We start from the raw sequence: 20,769 nt of genomic DNA, 5'->3' as shown, positions 1-20,769 counted from the left end.
GCCACAGAAAAGCTAGGTGGCATGCAAAATGTAATGTGTAACTGCAACACTCTTAACAAATGTAGTGAAATAAAGAATACAGATAGAAGTAGAGAGTAAAAGTTGCTAATATCTTTGGTACTCGGTACAACTACAAAGTACCCGAAAAGATACTTAAGTACAGTAATTAGTTACATTTATTCAAGTACTTTACACATGTTAATAGTAAGCTTTTACACAACACTCTAGATCAGGCGTGTATCACAGTCACATAAGAAATTAGAAGAAATTGTCAGGAGTTTTCCTCAAAGCATGAACAAGTCTAACAAGGAGGTTTATAATCTGAAATGCTTCATTTTGACATTTTTGTTGGCCAGTCTGGAAGTTAGCATCACGCTAGTTTGAAAGTTTGAATAAAAGTAGTTTATATTACCTTATTGTAGGACTATATATTTTTTATTATACTTTTATTCAATAAATTATAGAACTTTATGTTCGTATATGCTAATCTATATTTTAAACCTCATAATGGGCTCATAACAATGTATTTTGTGAAAAGTGCCACTGCTGATGTGTTGTTGCATATTTGATATGTCAAATCTCTGTCAATCTTTTGCATTGTCTTTTTGTGAATCTCTGTTGCATCTTCTCCACAAGTTTATGTAGATATTGTCCTTAATTGTAAAACTTACTGGATCTGCACACCTTTCATGAATGAACCAAGCAGTGAGAAGCTGTCCTCCACCTAGTTTCCTCCAGTGCAGAATGAGCCAGAGACAAGAGGTTCCTCCACTTCCAGGAGTGGAAGTCATCATGTTTCACCACTTTGTGCAGAAGTATGATCTGAACCAATCCATGAACTATGTCTATGTCAATGTGAAAGAGAAAGCACATTGAATGTATGGTACCACTGCAACACAGACTCCATTCCATCCATTCATCCTCCTCCCTGGGTTTATGTACCTTTTTGTAATAAATGTTTGTTTGCTTGTAGTCTGCTAGTAATGGTTTAAACTGGTCAATGTTTAAAAAGTACTACTGGCAGAAAGCATCTGTTGTGTGGTCTTCCTCACTCATTGTATTCATTGTCAGCAGTAGAGATTCTTTGTCAGTGTGAAGTGTAAAGAAGAGTAGAATAGTTGAGGAGAAGAGGAGAACAGTCTGTTTGGAAAACACTAAGATGGAGCAACTATAGATTTAATTTATAGAATATAGAAATCATTTATAGAATATATTTTTATATTAATTTATGAATGTTATATAATTTATGTTATATGTTTAATTATAGCCTATATATATTATACATTTATACAATAGATTTAATGCAGAATAGAGGCTGTATGCAGCCCATGTGATTAAAATGAAGGTAAATGGGGAAAGAGCAATCGAGGGATGCGATTTCTTTTATTGTCATTCACTTTCGCCGCTCACGTTCAGATAGCTTGGCGCCGTGGCTTAGTTGGTTAAAGCGCCTGTCTAGTAAACAGGAGATCCTGGGTTCAAATCCCAGCGGTGCCTTAAGTAATATGTGCTTTTCTAGGAATGAACAACTATCGAAAAGCATAACTGAGTGTTACAATCCGTTTCGAAAGACGTAAAGTTCTTCTTGGGGTTCAATGTTCCTTCTTACTGTGGTCTGCTCTCGAGGCTCGTTTTTGGACAGGAGACACAGAAGTGACAGTATAACCAGGCTTTATTTGTATAGAAGCTATTGAGCCTGTTTTTCATTTTAGACTCCAAAATCTCCAGGCATTTGTGCTCTACACGGGCTCTGTGGCGCAATGGATAGCGCATTGGACTTCTAGCGTAACGATTGTGGCAATTCAAAGGTTGTGGGTTCGAGTCCCACCAGAGTCGCAACTTTTAGCATTACGTTAACATTGAACGAGACTGTGGTTCCCATTGGCAACATACTTTCAATCGATTTTATTTCAACATGTGCACTTAAGTAGCCTAACTTAAGTAAGTGCACCTTCAAGAACAGTCCAATGCGTTTAAGTGAAATGCAAAAACCTTTCACACATTCTAAAAGATTAACAAAACCATGTGTAATTGTGTAACCTAATATCATTCAGTAATCTTGTGTCGTAAAAACTGAATTTTATTGATTCTATATATTTTCCCCCAACAGCCACAAGAGGGCAACACACACTCACAGGGAAAAAAAAGAAAAAAAAATACATATATATATATATATATCTCCTATGATGACTCGTCATGGTATGAGCTCTTTAAGTTGTAACAGACCAAATCAGTTTGTGGTGAAGTAACATCAGATTGTCCTTTCTCTCTCTTTATTGTACACACATATGAACAATCAAGTGAACAATCAGTGAAGGTCAAATCTCTCCTATGTAATTCTTTGATTCTTTTTGTCTTGGATATAGACCAGTCTTTATGCGTAGGTGTTCCAAACCTTAGTCTTTTAACAAATCTCAAGGTTAGCTTGAGCTGAATGAAGGATGTTGAGTAATCAGTGCTTCGTAACTGGAGGAAATACAAGTCGCTTGTCATTACATCTACAATACCTGCTCAGCTATTGAAAAATATGTTTGAAATATTCTCAGTAACCTCTCAGTTCCTTCTTAAGGTCACATGAAATTTGATATCTCTGTGTTATGAAATATCTTGTAGGAGTATGTGTTGCAATATTAATCATGATGACATGCAGTTCATATTCGGTTAACATAAAGGTTCATAATTAATTCCTCTTTCTATGTAATAGATCATTATGTCTTCAAAACAATGACTATTATTTTACATTATGTTGTATTGTTAATATGCAACTATTTCATTATTCAGCATCTTACATTTGCAGTTTCTAATATTCTGGCAGCCTGAAGCTGAGATATTTAAATAATAATTAAAAATTTAAATGTCAAGACGTACAGCACATAAAAATGCACTTTAATGTGTCAGGCTTCAGCCAATTTGATATTTTCACCTTTTAAACAACTTATTCTGTTAAACCTCAGTCTTGTTGTTCTCTTTAGTTATTGCCACTTTCACGTTTATGAATGAATATGCTACATTACTACATGCACATTTATTTGGATTTATACTTTATGTTATTAACAAGTGTTAGTATGATGGATACTCTCTAGTTGAAAGGTTTATTAAAGATATTACATTTGATTAAGAATGATGGTGTTAATTCAGTCTAATTCATTCAGATTAACCACAGTCTGTCTCTGAACTTTGTAAATCTGTTTGAATCTCACTTAAGCGTGAGAACTGAGAAACTGCTCAGGGCTGATACTACTGTACAGAAATTCTCAGAGAAACTAACCAGTAATTTGCATGACAGCATAAATATAAGGCTGCTTCATATCAATGTATTTTGTAGTTCTCCTCCATGCAATCATTCTGGTCAGTGGTGCTCAGTCTGAGGTATTTGTATGACAAGGATACTTTTTGAAAATATGAGTCATATAATACAGCAAAATGATGTACTTTATAAACAAAAGAACCTTTGGCTGTAACCTATTTTATGACTGTCTGCACTGCTCTGAAACACTGCTTTTAGTTTTATAGAACCTGCTTGGTTGCATATTTGGTTCATCCTATAAACTACAGTGTAATCCATGTTTGAAATGTTTCTTGTCTTAGAATGTGACAGTCAGTGATCGGGAATGTTTAATGTTCACACTCACTGCAACCGTAATGAAAGAGAACAATATGAACCAAAAGGGCAATGTCGAAACTTTTTCTCATTTTCTTTTTAACATAGCTATTAATATCTGGAGCTACTGTCATATTACTGTTACTGCTATACTGTTCTACTACTGCTACCTTTCTACTGTTCTGATACTATTTACAGTAACTTTATGAAGTGCTTTTGGATTGTTTAAAAATATATATTGCGACTAACTAAAAACTGACTAGCTTACTAATACCATTAAAAATTCATTACTTGCAATTAAATAATAAAAAACTATAGACAAATAATAAAAAAAGAAATAAAACAAGACAAAAACAAAACAAAATTACTAAATATTTTAACTAAAATGAAAACAGAAAGTAAGGAAATAATAAAAAATATAAACAAAACTATAACAGTACATAAATGATACTAAAATAACACTGAACTTTGTCAGCATGAACAGCTGTGAAATGAGTCCAAAATGATTATTTTATTTAAAGGAAATTGGATTTTTGCTACTTTTTGCACTTTTGCCATAAATATCTCATTTTCAGTCAGTCACACCAGTTTACAGGGATGTTAAAAGACGTTATATTTTGGCGTCAATTATTTCTTCAAATAAAATAAAAAACACTATCACTTTAAAATGTAATCCAGGGCTATTCAATTGGCGGCCCGCGGGCCACATGCGGCCCGCCAATCATCTCCATGCGGCCCGACGGCACCAACCTCCCTCCTCCTCTTTTCGCTCCGATTGACCTGAGAAACGTTTTACGTGTGAATATTTCAGCAGTTATTATATGTGTCCCGAATTTATGTCGACTGAACCAGCGATAGGCTACCAATCCTTCGTGAATGAATCATTCTTTTGGTTCGATTCTTTCTAAACGCGCTTGCATAACGGTCTAAAACTATTCGGATTCATTCGGACCGCTCCGTAACTGAATCATCTGAAGCGGTTTCTCGTTCAGTACAGTTACAACAAATAGCGATGTTTTCAGTTGTTTCACTAGTTGTTTAAACACGGCCCAGCGCGGAGTTGCGTTTACTCCCGGTCCCGGACACACTAATATTAAACAGCGTTGCGACAACCAGTGGAAGCGTTTCAGTTCGACAGAAACATTTCTGTTACAAACCACAAATCACTCGATGATTTAATTAGTATTAAATCGGATGAAACAGCCTCAACATTCCCAACAAGACTGATGAGGAAAGCAGGAGAAACATTGTGGCATGACCGAAATTAGAAGACTTTAAATCCCCTAATCACCCTTACAAACATTTACCACATTTACTGTAGTAATTTACCATGGTTGGGCAGAAATGTGCAATATTTATATTGAATACTATGTAGTAATAAATAAATATAGTAAATATATACTATAATATTATATAGTTTAATAGTAAATATAGTGATTTATATTGCATTAGTTTTATTAGGTGGGTAGAGGAATATATATTTAATGCTTGTTATGAAATTATGTCAGTTTCTTTGTAAAGGTGCGTATAGTTTTTAACTTGTGTTTAGGCATTTTTTATACAGTGGGAGCCTGTGGTTAACAAGTCTCACTGTCAGAATATTTTCATTTAAGCATAACAATTATAAATAAAATAATTATTATTTCTCACCAACAGCTATAATTTTGTATAAATAATTTATTTGTTCCAAGGAAAATAGTTGTACACAGCTGTAAATTATCAAGTTTTTATTTATTATGGTTTTATATATTTGCATACTGTTGGGTACCACATTTCCAAGTAAATACCACACTTCTTTAGGGTTACTTTAGCTTATTTATTGAAACTGTTATGTTTCAATAAATAAGATAAACCCCCAAACCAACCCACCGGCCCACCTCAACTTTTCGATTTGATAATGCGGCCCTCGAATGAAACTAATTGAATAGCCCTGATGTAATCCATTGTTTCATCCAACGGAATTGTCAAAAAATATATTATATATTAATTATGATATTAAATTATTATTAATTAAAAGATTCTGAAAAAGAAACAAGAAACATTTCACAAACAAGGATCTGTTATGTGTTTCTGAAATTTAAACTAGTTTAAATTAAATTTTAAACTAGTCAATTTAAAATCTAGCTAAGGTCTAATCAGGCCAAAAATCATATTTTGTCTCAGTTGTAGGCCATTAAATCACAACTGACCAATCTTTTTCCTGAAAATGAAGTTGACACCATAACAGTCAGGTGGTGGAGAGGCAGTCTAAACTTTAGTCCACTGCTCACAGTTACTGGTTCTACCTGTATTATGGTGTTGAAAAGAATCTGTGATTCACCCACTTTAAAGATCTGGTCTAGATAGGCTTACAAAGCATAAAATGAAACCTATTAATTGTGTAACCTATTAACACTGAGGAAACATTCACTGACAGGAACTGTCCTGAAGATTATTTACCTCGAGTTCTGAGAGACAGCATTCAGACTAGCCCATTCAGCATCACAGAGCAACAACTACTGATTCCAAACTTCACTATTAAGACTCTCTGGCAATGCCTACCTTGTCAGCTGTAAAAAATATATATATAAAAACTTAACTTTAAGTAGTTCAGTCATAAATTACTATATTTGATCCCCTCATGTGTTCAGATCCTTGATTAGCATAACCCTTTCCAAAATGATGATGGGGTCAGTCAGAGTCAGTACTTCTTGCTTGCTGTATTTTGTCCCCTCTAGAACTCTGTAGAGGTAAAGGAAGTGTTGCCTAGTGACGGGGCGCGTTTAGAATCCAGCAAACATGGAGAAGTACGAGAAGATAAAAGTGGTCGGGAGAGGAGCGTTCGGGTAAATACAATGAAACGCATTATTTAGTCCGCGAAATTGTTTTAGTGACGTGTACTTGTTTGTTTGAGCTAGCTGCTTTACAAAATAACATTTGACGCGTTTGAACTCGATAAAACTTTTACTTGAGAAACTCCGTGAAGAACTTCAAATCTGCAACGCACCTCTGAGAATCAGAGCGCGAGCTAACGGAACACACGGAGCATCACTTCTCGCGTTTCCGCATTCCATCAGTGTAGATCTTACAGAGCCAGTATCACACTATTCAACGAGTTACAGTTGCATTAGAAGATCGAAAAAGATTTTGTCACTTTTCCTTTCAAAGAGCAATGAATAGCTCGCCCTACGCTTTTTAAATTTGCCTGTCAAAACAGTAATGTTTACAGCGTTCTCATTGGAATTTCTGTCTGGAACCTTGACTGGAATGTCCGGTAGCAAACAGAGAGAGTAAAAATTTACTGAGAAATTTAACTTTCTCACGTTGTCTTATAAGTTAAAGTATCGGTTCTGTGTGAAATGTTTACTCAAAATTCAAAGTTTCGAGCTTAAAACACTTTAAGAGTCAGGAGAGTACACTTTAAGGACTAACAAGGTCAAATTAAAAACTTGACTTTAAATTCAATTTTAAATCTTTATGTTTTGTCGTGATTTAAAGAAGTACACTTGTTGTGATGTGTCGACTTACACTAAAGCAAATGTAAAGTACTTAATAATTATTATTATTATAAGCTTGACTTATATTTTATTCAGTAGCTAATATTTCACTTAAAGTTAACTCATTTAAAATGCAACTTTATTACAAAAGTGTAACTACAATATTTTTTTTTACATTTATGACATGTAAGTTTCAATAGTAATGTTATTATGACATAATTAATTTATTTCTGTTTACCGAGATTTTATGCAAATAGCCTACTTATAAGTATATTCAGCAGTAGGCTTTAACATTTTTCCAAGGCAATAGAAATAATTGTGAAATTACATGAAAGATGTAATTAAGACCTACTTTAGTGGGTCAAAAAGCACTTTAAAGTTTATCTAAATGCGTTTACTGTCAATTTAAAAATAAAAATACATTTTCATTCATTTGCAATTAACATGCGATTATAATGTCTGGAAAATTGTATTCAGTTTAAGATAATTCTTTTAAAGTATATTAGGCTATTACCACAAAAAGTGCTCATTTTAAAAGTATAATAAAATAGACAGTGAACAACTGAATGCGTAAAACTTTGAATTCAGCTGTTAAACTTGAAACTCTTAAAATGTTGTGAATGTAACAAATCCACTTGTATCCTGATTTCTGTATCTGTCACAGGATAGTGCACCTTTGTCGCAGACGCACTGATGGCACGCAGGTGATCTTGAAGGAAATCCCAGTTGAGCAGATGACGCGTGATGAACGCCTCGCGGCCCAGAATGAATGCCAAGTCCTCAAGTTACTCAGCCACCCCAACATAATTGAGTATTATGAAAACTTCCTTGAGGACAAGGCGCTAATGATCGCAATGGAATACGCTCCAGGCATATACTTTCTTCACTCATTTTTGATGGTCACTTAATATGTTCCTACAGTATAATCAGGAACAAAATTCATACTATTTATTATTGTGATTCAAATATAATTCTGTATTATTTAAAGGTGGTCGCAGTTGTTGTACAGAACTTAATCTTTGCTGATTTTGACTAATTTGTAAGAACTTTGAATTATGATTTGTAACAATGTTCTTTAATGTAATTTTTTTTATATGATTATTGTAGGTGGAACCCTGGCCGATTACATACAGAAGCGCTGCAACTCCCTGTTAGATGAAGACACCATATTACACTTCTTTGTTCAGATCTTATTGGCCCTTTATCACGTGCACAATAAACTCATCCTACATCGGGACCTCAAAACCCAGAACATACTCCTAGACAAGCACCAGATGATAGTAAAAATAGGAGACTTCGGAATCTCGAAAATTCTTGTCAGCAAGAGCAAAGCTTATACTGTAAGTACCGCAGCAATTCTTTGAATTTGACAGCATGTGGTTTCGTTACAGTTCAGATTCTCTTTTTCATGACAGGTTGTGGGGACACCTTGTTATATCTCTCCAGAACTGTGTGAAGGAAAGCCATACAACCAGAAGAGTGATATTTGGGCCCTGGGCTGTGTGCTTTATGAGCTTGCTAGTCTCAAAAGAGCTTTTGAGGCAGCAGTAAGATGTTTTTTTTTATTGTCTTGATCTTTTACTCTTTTTTTTTTTCCTAAATGAATTTTGAATGACGAGCAAAGCTGCTTTTCTGTTATCAGAACCTGCCAGCTTTGGTGCTGAAGATCATGAGTGGCACATTTGCCCCCATTTCAGACCGTTACAGTCCAGAACTGAGACAACTCATTCTCAACATGCTGAATCTGGACCCATCCAAAAGACCCCAGCTCAATGAGATAATGGCTCATCCCATCTGCATCAGGCCATTGCTCAATCTCTACACTGACATAGGCAACGTCAACATGCGGAGGCACGACTATTTTGTCTTATTTAATTTAAATTTGACATTTCTAATGCATTTAATTGTTCTGTTTGGAATGTGTGTCAAGTACTGTAAATGCATTTTGTTTAGCGACTAATTATTTAATTTTATTTTTCTACCTTACCACTGTTTTCAGACTTGTATTTTTTCTGTTCTTTTTCTTTTTTGTTTGTTTTCACTGCATTTAATAGTACTATTTTTGGAACTTGTTTTAATAATTGCAAATGCATTTTGTTTGCCCATTAATTTAACTAAATGTTTTATTTTTCTACCTTATTTAATAGAACTGTTTTCAGATTTGTGTATTTTATTTTATTAAATAGAACTGTTTTTAGACTGTTACGCATTAGAAGTGCATTTTGTTTGCCCACAACGTTTTTGTTTTGTACTGCATTTACCTGTATTGTTTTTGGTCGTGTTATGTATAGTGAATACATTTTGTTTAGCAGTGAAAATAGATACTCTTTTTATATATGTATCTGTTATGCTAAACAATATATGTATTTAGCTGGTCTTCCTTGTTTTTATTAAATTGTTCTCTTTTTTAGAATCGAAAAGCCACTTTCTTCTGTACAAACAGGCCCTCATGGAAGACCTGGTGGGCGTGTAACCGGTTCCAGAACCAGAGGTGAGATGTTCTTTTCTTATGTAGTCTTTAATTGACTATTTATAAGTTTTAAAAGCACCATGTCTGCATGAAGCTTTTCTGGTCTGGTTTTTTTTTCCATTAGGAGGGCTGTCCAGTCTTACTTCAACAAAGATGATGCACCCATTGCCGTTATCGTCCGTGTACACCTGGGGCAGTGGCATCTCCACTCCTCTGCGTCTGCCCATGTTAAACACAGAGGTTATTCAAGTGTCCCTGGGCCGCACACAGAAGATGGGCGTCACCAAATCTGGGAAGCTAATCACATGGGAGGTATGATGATCATTTTTCTTTATCCTAATTGAATTTCACTGATATTTTTTTTTTCAGTTTTCAGTGTTTATTTCGATTTGACTTTATGCCAGGCCCCCTCGGTTGGATCCGGTGAGCCTACTCTGCCTGGCGCCGTTGAGCAGATGCAGGCCCAGTTTATCTCCCGCTTCCTGGAGGGACAGTCTGGTGTCACGATCAAATCAGTCTCATGTGGTGATCTCTTCACCACCTGTCTAACAGGTATGCTTCTTACGATCCAGAATTTTCCATGCAGGTCTCAGCATATTGTCGAGGCGTGCGATTTTTCATCCCTTATGCCACAAAGCCAAAACTAAGTTGACATGTCCATCAGATGCTCTTTTCCTGCCTAATTAGGCAATTCTTAGCTTGAAGCTGCAAAGTGGACCTGTCCATGAGTAATTTAAACATTTGGGATAAAGTTTAAAAAGGATGAAAGGAAGATGTAATCACACCTTTTACTATCCTTCCTACGGAGCTCATTAAGCACCATTTGTTCACACTGCAAAGGCTAATCTCTTGTCCTCTGACACTGTAGCACAGCGGTGTACATTTGTCTGCTCTAAAGTAAAAGATATGCTGTTAGCATTCGCCTCTGCGGGGGAATCATTAGTCACCAGCAGATACAGAGGATTAAAGGTCCTCACTTCCGGCTCATTTGCTTTTCTCGTCCAGCGGTTTGCACTGACAGAGAAACAGTTGTTGTTTAATTCTTTGTTTATCAGCTACAGAAACCATAATCTGCTCAATTTGCTTTCGGTTTTACAGACAGAGGTATAATCATGACGTTTGGAAGTGGAAGCAATGGTTGTCTTGGACATGGGAACTTCAACGATGTGACACAGGTAGGTTTTTTAGATGATCTTATAGAGAGATCTATTGTTTTACGATGGTGTATTTTTTATTCTTGTTTAGCAGGCTAAGGATTTAAACAAACTAATCTCAAGCTTTGACATCAGGGCTCAACAATAAAGATGACCTGCTGGCCTGGGATCACTGTATTGTTAACTAAAACAAAGAAAAAAAAAGGAAAGCAGGAAAACAGGAAAAATTTATAAATATTAGATGAAAACAAAATTGCAAATGTTGCTTTGGCAAATAAATGGAATAAATTAAGTTTAAGTTGAAGTACTGCAATTTTAAACTTAAATAAAATCAAACTAAAGCTATATTTAAGGAAAATATAAAATAAAGGCAAATTTAATATATTAATATACTCCTATTGATATTTAAAATGATCAATAATATAAATAAAATATAAAATTAATAATAATAATAATAAAAGACAGCAGAGTTTCGGGCCAGTTAACAGAGCTTAGGCTCTTACATAGTTTGATGTGCATGCAATTTATGCTTTTCTTAAACTCTTAAACACTGAAATTTGGTAGATGGGAACAAATGATATATTTTTTACGACATTGCAAGGATGACTTGTGAATAGGTTGGAAATTACAAACCAATCAATTAGGGGTGGGCAATACACTGGTAGAAATGAATAATTGGTAGAAATTTGCCAACTGGTAGAGATTTGGCTTTATTGCAGTTACATGGTCACTTGACGTTGCTGTGCTACGTGGTCACAAAAATGTATCATTTGTATTGCGGTTTGAAAAACAAGTGATTTTAAGCTGTTGAAACACAATCAGCAGTGAAAGAGAACTCATTTTGCTGTATGCACTGGAGCTGGAGTACTGAACAGAGTTATTTTTGCTGCTTTATAGCAGGCAGGTCTTAAAGTGACAGCAGTCGAATGTTCCTGCTGTCTGACATTCATGTTAATCAAACAACAAAAGAGAGAAAATCTCTCACTGCTCTGGACTAAATCACTTTTGAAACTTTACACAGTGAAGAATATGCAGTGTTTTTATACGTTTGATTACTTCATACAATGTTTGTAGCATTTATATGGTCTTCTGTAGATATTTTGTCCTATTGCTAGTAGTTAGTAATTTATTCTTATTTAATCACTGACTCTTTACTTGTCAACAGTGAGCTTGAATTTTTTTTTATTATTTATTTAAGCTAGTAGTAGTTTTTTGTGATATTGATTTTTGATACCATGAAGCAATTATGTAAAGCAAAAATAATTATACCGTGATGTAAGATTTTGTAAATATTTTGCCATGTATTCATCATTTTCCAACAAACTTACCCATTCATTTATTGCGTTTTGCAGCTTTCTGTATGGTTAATTGTATAATTTACAGCTATTTTTTCACATTTTATTTGTAAAGAAAGATGAACTTTAACGTATAAAAGTAAATAAATATATATTTAGTATTAAATTTAAATGCATATAAAATATTTGATGTTAGAACTATACTAGAGGTATATTTATTAAGTCAAAATATATATAATAAACATTAAGTAATTTTTTTGTACAGTCAAACAATTTTCTTTACAATGTGTACAAATCTAGTTTTTTTTTGTATTCATGGTTCTTCATGTTCCTGTCTTTGCATTCAGCCCAAGATAGTGGAGGCTCTGCTGGGTTATGAGCTGGTTCAAGTGTCTTGTGGAGCATCCCACGTCCTGGCAGTGACCAATGAGCGAGAGGTTTTCTCCTGGGGGCGAGGAGACAACGGTAAATGAGCAACATCACTTGTCACTCGAACACTGTGTTTCTTTGGGTTTCTCTTTGTACTCTTGTAGACAGCAGCAGCGCCTCCAGGCAGACCTGACATTTTGTGCCTTGTCGTCCTCCTCTCCCTCACTTTCTCTCTCTCTATCACACTCACTCTCTGTTATCTCTCTGTCCGACAGGCCGGCTGGGATTGGCAACTCATGACTGCCACAACTGCCCACAGCAGGTGAGTTTGCCGGCTGATTTTGAAGCCCAGCGTGTGCTGTGTGGGATCGACTGCTCCATGATCATCAGCACACAGCACCAGATTCTGGCCTGTGGGAACAACAGGTACTCAAAATGTCCTCTAGTTCATTATGACCTGCTCGGAAAAACAGGGCTCACAGAAAACCCAGATTTGTAATGATGACATCATGCGCACTAATCTCATAAATATGGTTATTCCAACATGACTTCTCGACAAGGCAGCATAATTTACCAAAATTTCAGAGAGCATGTGGTTGACTGTCACAGATTCACTGGTTAATGAGCCTCAAAGTAGATTTTTAAACTGCCACAAATCTAATCACAATTATAAACAATAATGAATCCCAAAATGTAAAAATATCTCAATGAATTTCTTTCTTAGCTGTCTAGGCAGTTTTTCACAGATTGCCAAACCAGTTTAGGGAGTTCACACTCCTCATTCCTGCTCTAGCATTTGAAAGGACTGTGAATGCTGAAGATGTTTCATCACAGGAAATGACCAACACAATGTCCATATTCTGAATAACTGCCACACCCTGTCAGTCACTCCATCCTACCATCTGAGTGCTAAATATCTTTTTTTTTTTTTCATTCTTACAGACTTACCAGATGTGGTTGTAAAAAAAAAAAAGTACACTTTACCATACAAAATAGTATTTATTACAATAATAAATATATAAATGTAATAAGAATGAAAATTATGTCAGCTTTTACTCAACCTCATGTTGTTTTCCGAATATGTGTGAGTTTCTTTCTTCTGTGGAACATAAAAGAAGATATTCTGAAGAATGTTGGGAAACATACAGTCGCTGGTCCCCATCGACTTGCATAGTATAGAAAAATACAATGAAAGTCAGTGGGGACCAGAAACTGTTTGGTTACTCACATTCTTCAATTATATCTTCTTTTGTGTTCAGTGGACAGAAAGAATCAATGAACTATTCCTTTAAATGCAAACTGAATGTAATGTTTTTAGACGCTTAATTGCAATGAACTTTAGCTTTTTTACCCATTTAAGTAGGACTTAAGTACATCTTTATATGTAATTTCCTAATTACTTCTAATTTCTATTGAAACTTTTATGTCATGTATATAAATTTGTAATGATACTGCAATTTAATAAAAAATATATTACCTTTAAATGTAATAAAATTATAATTAAGATCTTATTCAACTCATTAAAGGAAGTGTTCTTTAAATCACAGCGAAAATGATTAAAACAATAATTAAAAATTTAAATTTAAAATGTACTCTTTTTTTTTTTTTTTTTACATTATTACAAAGTGCAGTTTAAAAAGAAAAAGTACTTAAAAGAATAGTTCACCCAAAAATGAAAATTCTGTCATTAATTACTAACGTCATTTCAAACTCGTAAGACCTTGCTAATATCTTCGGAAAACAGAAAATATATTTTTGATGAGCTTTCTGACCCTTCATAGACAGCAATGCAACTGACATGTTCAAGGCCCAGAAAGGTAGTAAGGACACTGTCAAAATTGTCCATGTGACAACTGTGATTCTGACTGACGCGGAAGAGAAAAAATTGTTGAATTAAGTTTTTTTTTTTTTCTTAGTACACAAAAAGAAGTATCTTGTAGCTTCATAACATTACGGTTAAAGCACTGATGTCACATGGACCTTGACTGTGGTAGTTCCCTTGCTGTCTGTCTATGCAGGGTCAGAAAGCTCTCGGATTTCATCCAAAATATCTTAATTTGTGTTCTGAAGGTGAATGAAAGTCATATGGGCTTGGAACAACATGAGGGTGAGTAATTAATGACAGAATTAAAAGTGCTAAGTGCACTTCTTTTTCACATAGGGCTGCTAAAGTAATATTTGAATGAATAAATCTTAAATGCAGGTTTAACAAGCTGGGTTTGGATAAGGTTTCTGGCACAGAGGAGCCCCCGTCTCACTGTCAGGTGGAGGAGGTCCACACGTTCCAGCCCGTCCAGTCGGCTCCTCTCAGTGTTGAGAAGATTGTGTATATAGACATCGGCACAGCACACTCTGTTGCAGTCACAGGTCAGAGAACTTCATTTACACTGCTTACAGTTCAGTGTGCTGTTTTTGGTTTAATCTGAGGACCGACTCACAGACTATGAATATGTGTCCTAAATGCAGAGAAAGGTCAGTGTTTCACCTTCGGCAGTAACCAGCATGGGCAGCTTGGCTGCAGTTCCCGCCGAAGCAGTCGAGTGCCCTATCAAGTGTCAGGCCTGCAGGGGATCACCATGGCCGCGTGTGGTGATGCGTTCACTCTGGCTATCGGAGCAGGTAAACAAGACATGTGTACAAGTGAATCTCACAAAACAGGTCACATTTCACCCCGAAATCAAAAGAAATGAAAATGAAGTCTATTTTGAGTTTGTTTTTAGCAGTGTAAAAATTTTTAATGACAGTCAGTAAACTATATCATTATTGTAATGCATTTCTGATGATCCAGATTTTTTTCAGTGTTTATTGTAATTATTGTAATATAGTGTTTTATCTTATTATAGTAAAAACAAATAGCAGAAAAGAAAATTGTAAAATCAAATCTACTTATTACAATGTTTTTTTTTTTTACCTCTAGCTGTCATTCTTCATGACTCTAGTCTCTATATTGCTTTGTTTTTTTTATTAGTAACAGTATACATTTAACAAAAACTTAGAAAATATGAACCAGGTACTGTACGTCTGTACTATTTACTATTATATATTGCAGTAACTCAGGGCCGTCGCTAGTGGGGTGAAAGGTGGTGACGATTATAGGGGCCCACGGCTGAGGGGGGCCCCCCAATGATCTCAACCTATCTCAAATAATTTTCACGTGTTTTAAGCCTTGCCAATTTAACCATTCAAAAGAGTTGAAAGAATTCAAACACAAGATGCAGAAAAACTCAACTGAGTAATCGCATGCCGTGTTTGGTGCGCACACAGAGAGCCGCGTCTCAAGGACAGCAACACCGAACCCGAGCTGTCCTTCGCATCCTCCTGCACCTGAACGAACAAATACAAATCGCAGTTTAAACATGCGAACAAAAAAAATGTGCAAAAGCACAATTCAGCACTGGCGCATGGTGTTCTGTGCGCAGGGCACATGCAGTGAGAGACAATTCTCAAAGCCATTGAACACTGAATTTGCCTCTTCTTGCTTTTGTACCAACAAATACATGCAAAACGATGTCAAAATACCTGTCTTGGAAAGTATGTTTGAAAAAACTGTCGGTTATGTCTTAAGTGAAAGTAAACAGTGGAGAAAGAAATCTGATCTGTATTATTATAATGGTTGCATCGTCTCTTAAAGTGACCGCACCTAATTTTTTAATGTTAATCCAAGAAAATGAAAGACAGAATATCACTTACTGCTCTTGACTGAATTACTTTGTAGTTTTAACAAGAGTTAATCAACAGCCAAACCGAAAATTATTCAGACACCAGATATAATTTTTTTAAATTTTTTATTAGTGGGTGCAGGACACTATATTTAATTAACGTAAGTGAATACAGCAAAATAAACTGTGAAATATTATACCCAAACATTCTTCATACTGTGGACTACCAGCGAAATTGTTCAAAACAATTTGGGACCAAAAATGATTGAAACACTTTTGACCTGACCATGTTTTGCTTATGTGTTTTTCTTTAATTTAACCACAGACTGAACAAAATTAAACATTGCTCAACAAAGTATTGATAGTTGTGTAAATATTGGCATACTAACAGTTGTCTGAAGTTTTGTTTGATTGTAATCCATTACACACCTTTTTATCTAAGTTATCTGATATTATCAAGATGAATTTGTTCTGACAGTTCAACTCTGAGATCATGTTCTATTTTATAACCAATTTCTAAACTATAGCAAATAAACTGTGATAATGTGAGAAATGTTGAAGGTGTCTGAATACATTTTGGTTTGACTGTATATTTTATTTTACACTGAAGACTATGCAGTGGTATTTTACATTTTATTATTCGTTTTCTGTACTAGGACACCTAAAACTTTAACAAGCTTAAACATTGTGTAAATAGCACAAATAAATAAATAGAACGAACATACAAATTAAACAAATTCAAACAGGGCCCACTTGTACAACCTGCACCGGGGCCCCGCTAACCCCAGCTACGGCCCTGCAGTAACTAAATAAATACATAAATGATTTAGAGGGGAAATAGGAAAATTGATAATTTATTATGTTCTTGTTTTAGCTTACTTGATAAGATTACATAAAAAAGCAATTACCTTGAAAAATCCTCAATTGTTTTGCATTGTGTTAATGGCAACTAGAGGAAAATAATGTTGTTTAATGCAAAAAAAAAAAAAAAAAAAAAAATATATATTTGTATGGTTATGAAAATTTAGAGGAAAATTCTGCCAAAATACAAAAATATTGAATGGTTTTTATAAAACTATAAGATAATATATTATGTTTTAACCAAACTATAACAAACAACAGCACTTGAATGGCAATGCAGTTCAGATAAGGCTGCTATCATGCCATTAACTGCTTCAGTCACAGAATGTGCTTTAGTGGGGGAAGGTAGGCTAATTAAAGTGACGTGGCTAAAGGTCATGTAACCCCGACTGTGTCCTAGAGACTTAGAAGACTCTGAAGACCTTTATTCTTTCATATTGTCTTTGTTCATTCATGATTCTCACAGGATCTGACATGCAAAGAAACAAAGATGTTATCCAACCTAATGATGTTCAGAACTGTGAGTAAATGTTCTGCTCTTTGATTCGGCAGAGGGGGAAGTGTACACCTGGGGTAAAGGGGCACGTGGTCGACTTGGACGGAAAGAAGAGGATTCTGGGAAACCAAAGGCAGTGCAGCTCGATGAGAGCCACCCTTACACTGTCACATCAGTGGCTTGTTGCCATGGAAACACACTGTTGGCTGTGAAACGTAATGTGCAGCTATCGTCTCTTTTACGGATGTTGACAGATCTTAAATCTAATGTATTTATTGTAATGGTCTGTTGTTGATTTGGCATTACAAAGGTTGCTGTCAGTCTGATAAAAACCCAGTGACTATATTCTCGCTTATCATTTCTCTCCTCAGCATTTTTTGAAGAGCCTGTTCCGAAGTGACATCACTGCCCAAATGACTGCACACACGCAGCAGAAGAGCCGCTCCGCTCCTGTCCATGACACTGGTGTGTGTTCACTGAGAATTGAAGTCATGCAGTTTATGCATTTATAATGTAACATGATTTCCAAATAAGTAAAGCTTTTTTTGACCAAATATATATGCCTATTAACTTATGCCAAAAGAATTGTTCAAATTCTGTATTTACAGTATTACATCTTACTTTTTTTGTGCAGAAAATCTTACTTAATTATGTCTTTATTATTATTCATAATAATAATAATAATAATAATAATAATATGTAGCATTGTAAATAATGCCTTACTGAGGTCAGACTGTCTGGAAGAAAAAGTAAAGAAAACTTGTTTTAAAGAACATAATGTGCTGCTTATGTTTCCACATAACTTAAAGCTGATGTTTTCCTCAACATTATGACAGGTCCTATGTAAACATTCTTACTTGTGGACAAAAATAAATTATTTAAAAAAGCTTTAGTATTCAATATGTATTCATTGTCAAGATAATATATTCACCACATTGCTAATAATAATATGTAGCATAGTAAATAATGCCTGATTCAGCCTTATTCAGAATAAAATGTGAAATATATATATATATTTCACATTTTATTCTGAATAAGGCTGAATCAGGCATTATTTACTATGCCAAAAGACTATTTTTTTTACTATTTTTTTTTTTTTTTTTTTTGCTTTTAATGGGAAGGAAGTTATTGAAAGTTCTTATGCTATTATATATTTATAATTTGCAATAATATATTATTTATATTAAATATTATTATTTAACAAAAAGCAAAAGAAGAAGGCATCTAACACTAGCGGCTCTATTCTTTTCTTGAATTGAATTCTGTTTTTTTTGTTTTGTTTTTATTATATAATATAAAAGAAAATCCTTGCTACAAGTGCTGTGTGGAGCTAACTGAGTCTTGTTATAGCACTTGTGTATCATTGCTCTTTTGTTGTTTTGATTGCTTCCATTGTCCTCATTTGTAAGTCGCTTTGGATAAAAGCATCTGCTAAATCACTAAATGTAAATGTCATTTTATATCACCACTACTGCTAATATAAATAATAGTTTTATTGTTAATGTAATTATAATAACTGAGAATTATTACACTTATTTTACAGTCTCCTTGTCACACATTTACTGTGGTAATAACAGTAAATTATGCATAATTATGTGCAACTAATCCTAGATACATGATGTTAATTTAATTACTCAGCGCTTATATATTAAATTGCACAAAATTAACATGGACCTTAAACAGTGTAGTGTTTTATAGCTAGAAGAACAATCACAATAAATATTAATGTTAATGCAAATCAAAAAGCATACTCGTGTTTTATCCTGGCATGATGCACAGATCTAGCTCAATCGTCCATCATGCTATGATGTAATTCTTTTGCAATACGTGATGCTCACAACGTGTCACTAATGCAGCGCGCGCTTTTCCATGCAAAACATATGTAACGTTGACGAGAGTTTCATATGTTTACTTGAAGCCGAGCTATGAAATATTCTAACTCTAATAAACTATTTAACTCTAATTCCATCTTTTGTGCTGTTGGTGTTGACGTAATGTCTGCTCTTGCACGTACTGTATCGCGTGAGCTTCTCACCGATAGAGGGAGTCGTTTGCCTTACAAATAACTTTCTGCAACCTTTCATCACCAGGAGTCCAGTTATTGCCTTTGTAATTTTTTAAAATAAATATGCACTTTTTAAACAGTTAATTAGTTTACGTTCTAAGTGTATATTTAAATTAATATTGTTCATAGATTTTTCATAATAACCTTTGATTTCTGGGTACGATTTTAATGGAGCTGGCCAATTGACCTGACCCTAATTGCCTTCAATGCAATTCCCTAAGTATCACATTATTAAAAACAAGGAGGAATCAGGTATGAACAGAAACATTTTAATATCAGTATTTGTAACACAGTGCAAACAATTCATAACAAAAACTATATCACTATTTTTGTGACATATTATGTGGAAACAGTAAAAGATTCATTCATGACACGTTTATTCAAGTTTATTTTATTTTTTATATCAACTTTAAATTTGGAACACAACATGTTCATGGCACCTAAATGAGAAAAAGTTACAACATTTCTGGAAGAAAAAGATGAGTTAAATAGTATTTCATAGCCTACATTGAAAATAGAAATGATAGCTCACTTTTACCATCTGAGTCGGAGAAAGTCTTTTTCAGCACTGAAAATAAAGAGAAAAAGCATATTTTTTCCCCTTTCAAGGGCAGCAAAAGACCAACATAACAACATATACTCAAGACATATATTTAATTTGGGTCTGTACAAAAAAATGTGTGTCAAATTGACCCCCGAACATTAAAATCGTCAGAAAATTATTTGCATGCACTATAAAACAGATCAGTAAATATCAATAAAATCACAGATTAACTGGTAATTCCAACAGCCCAAAAATCTAAATGCACATACTTTAGCCTACGTTTTCGTACAACCTTGTATCAAGCACAAAAATTCTAATGAATTATAGAATTATATTATAAATACAGTATATAAATAAGAGGGTATTTGGTCAGTTTTTTGCTGGTCAGTCTTGGAAAACATTTAAAACTGGCTGGATGGATGGTTTAAAATGGTTAAGCTGATCTCCTAGCCTGGCCAACTAAGGCCAGTATGACCAGATAAAAAAAAAAAGTGTTCAAAGATCTCTAAAACCAGCTATGTCCAGGCTGGAAGACCAACTAAAACCAGCCAACCATCTCAGCTCTTTTTAATTTATTTTTATTCTATGCAAGGTCATTATTTTTTACTTGATAATACATGTTCATATCGCAAGCACAGGCTACAACAAAAACGTTTTGTTAAAAAGTTTCTAAAACCATTCAGGTGTGAGAAGATCCTCAAGAGAAATCCTGAAAATGATTTACAGAAAAGCGTTTAAATAATCCCCTTACTTGCTTACATTATAATGCGCACAGATAG

At 34.5% G+C, this 20,769-nt stretch overlaps 1 protein-coding gene and 2 non-coding genes across 3 annotated transcripts; all 3 read left to right on the top strand.

Moving 5' to 3' along the window:
- Positions 1-1,423: 1,423 nt before the first annotated feature.
- trnat-agu (transfer RNA threonine (anticodon AGU)) lies at positions 1,424-1,497 on the top strand. Its single transcript has one exon. It is a non-coding gene; the product is annotated as a tRNA-Thr (tRNA).
- Positions 1,498-1,746: 249 nt separating this feature from the next.
- On the top strand, positions 1,747-1,836 carry trnar-ucu (transfer RNA arginine (anticodon UCU)). Its single transcript is given in 2 exon segments — positions 1,747-1,783; positions 1,801-1,836. It is a non-coding gene; the product is annotated as a tRNA-Arg (tRNA).
- A 4,481-nt stretch (positions 1,837-6,317) lies between these two features.
- Positions 6,318-18,077, top strand: nek8 (NIMA-related kinase 8). Its single transcript, XM_059514704.1, has 15 exons — positions 6,318-6,426; positions 7,742-7,947; positions 8,185-8,417; positions 8,493-8,624; positions 8,720-8,928; positions 9,489-9,568; positions 9,672-9,859; positions 9,952-10,099; positions 10,646-10,722; positions 12,344-12,461; positions 12,641-12,791; positions 14,569-14,732; positions 14,832-14,984; positions 17,438-17,596; positions 17,753-18,077. Exons 1-15 carry the CDS (start codon positions 6,380-6,382, stop codon positions 17,779-17,781), a joined length of 2,094 nt encoding a protein of 697 aa, XP_059370687.1. The 5' UTR covers positions 6,318-6,379; the 3' UTR covers positions 17,782-18,077.
- The last annotated feature ends 2,692 nt before the right edge of the window (positions 18,078-20,769 follow it).

Source organism: Carassius carassius, chromosome 28 (genome assembly GCF_963082965.1).
Source record: "Carassius carassius chromosome 28, fCarCar2.1, whole genome shotgun sequence".
Lineage (NCBI taxonomy): Eukaryota > Metazoa > Chordata > Actinopteri > Cypriniformes > Cyprinidae > Carassius > Carassius carassius.
The sequence above is the reverse complement of the archived record's forward strand: the minus strand, read 5'-3'. Positions and strand labels throughout refer to the sequence as shown.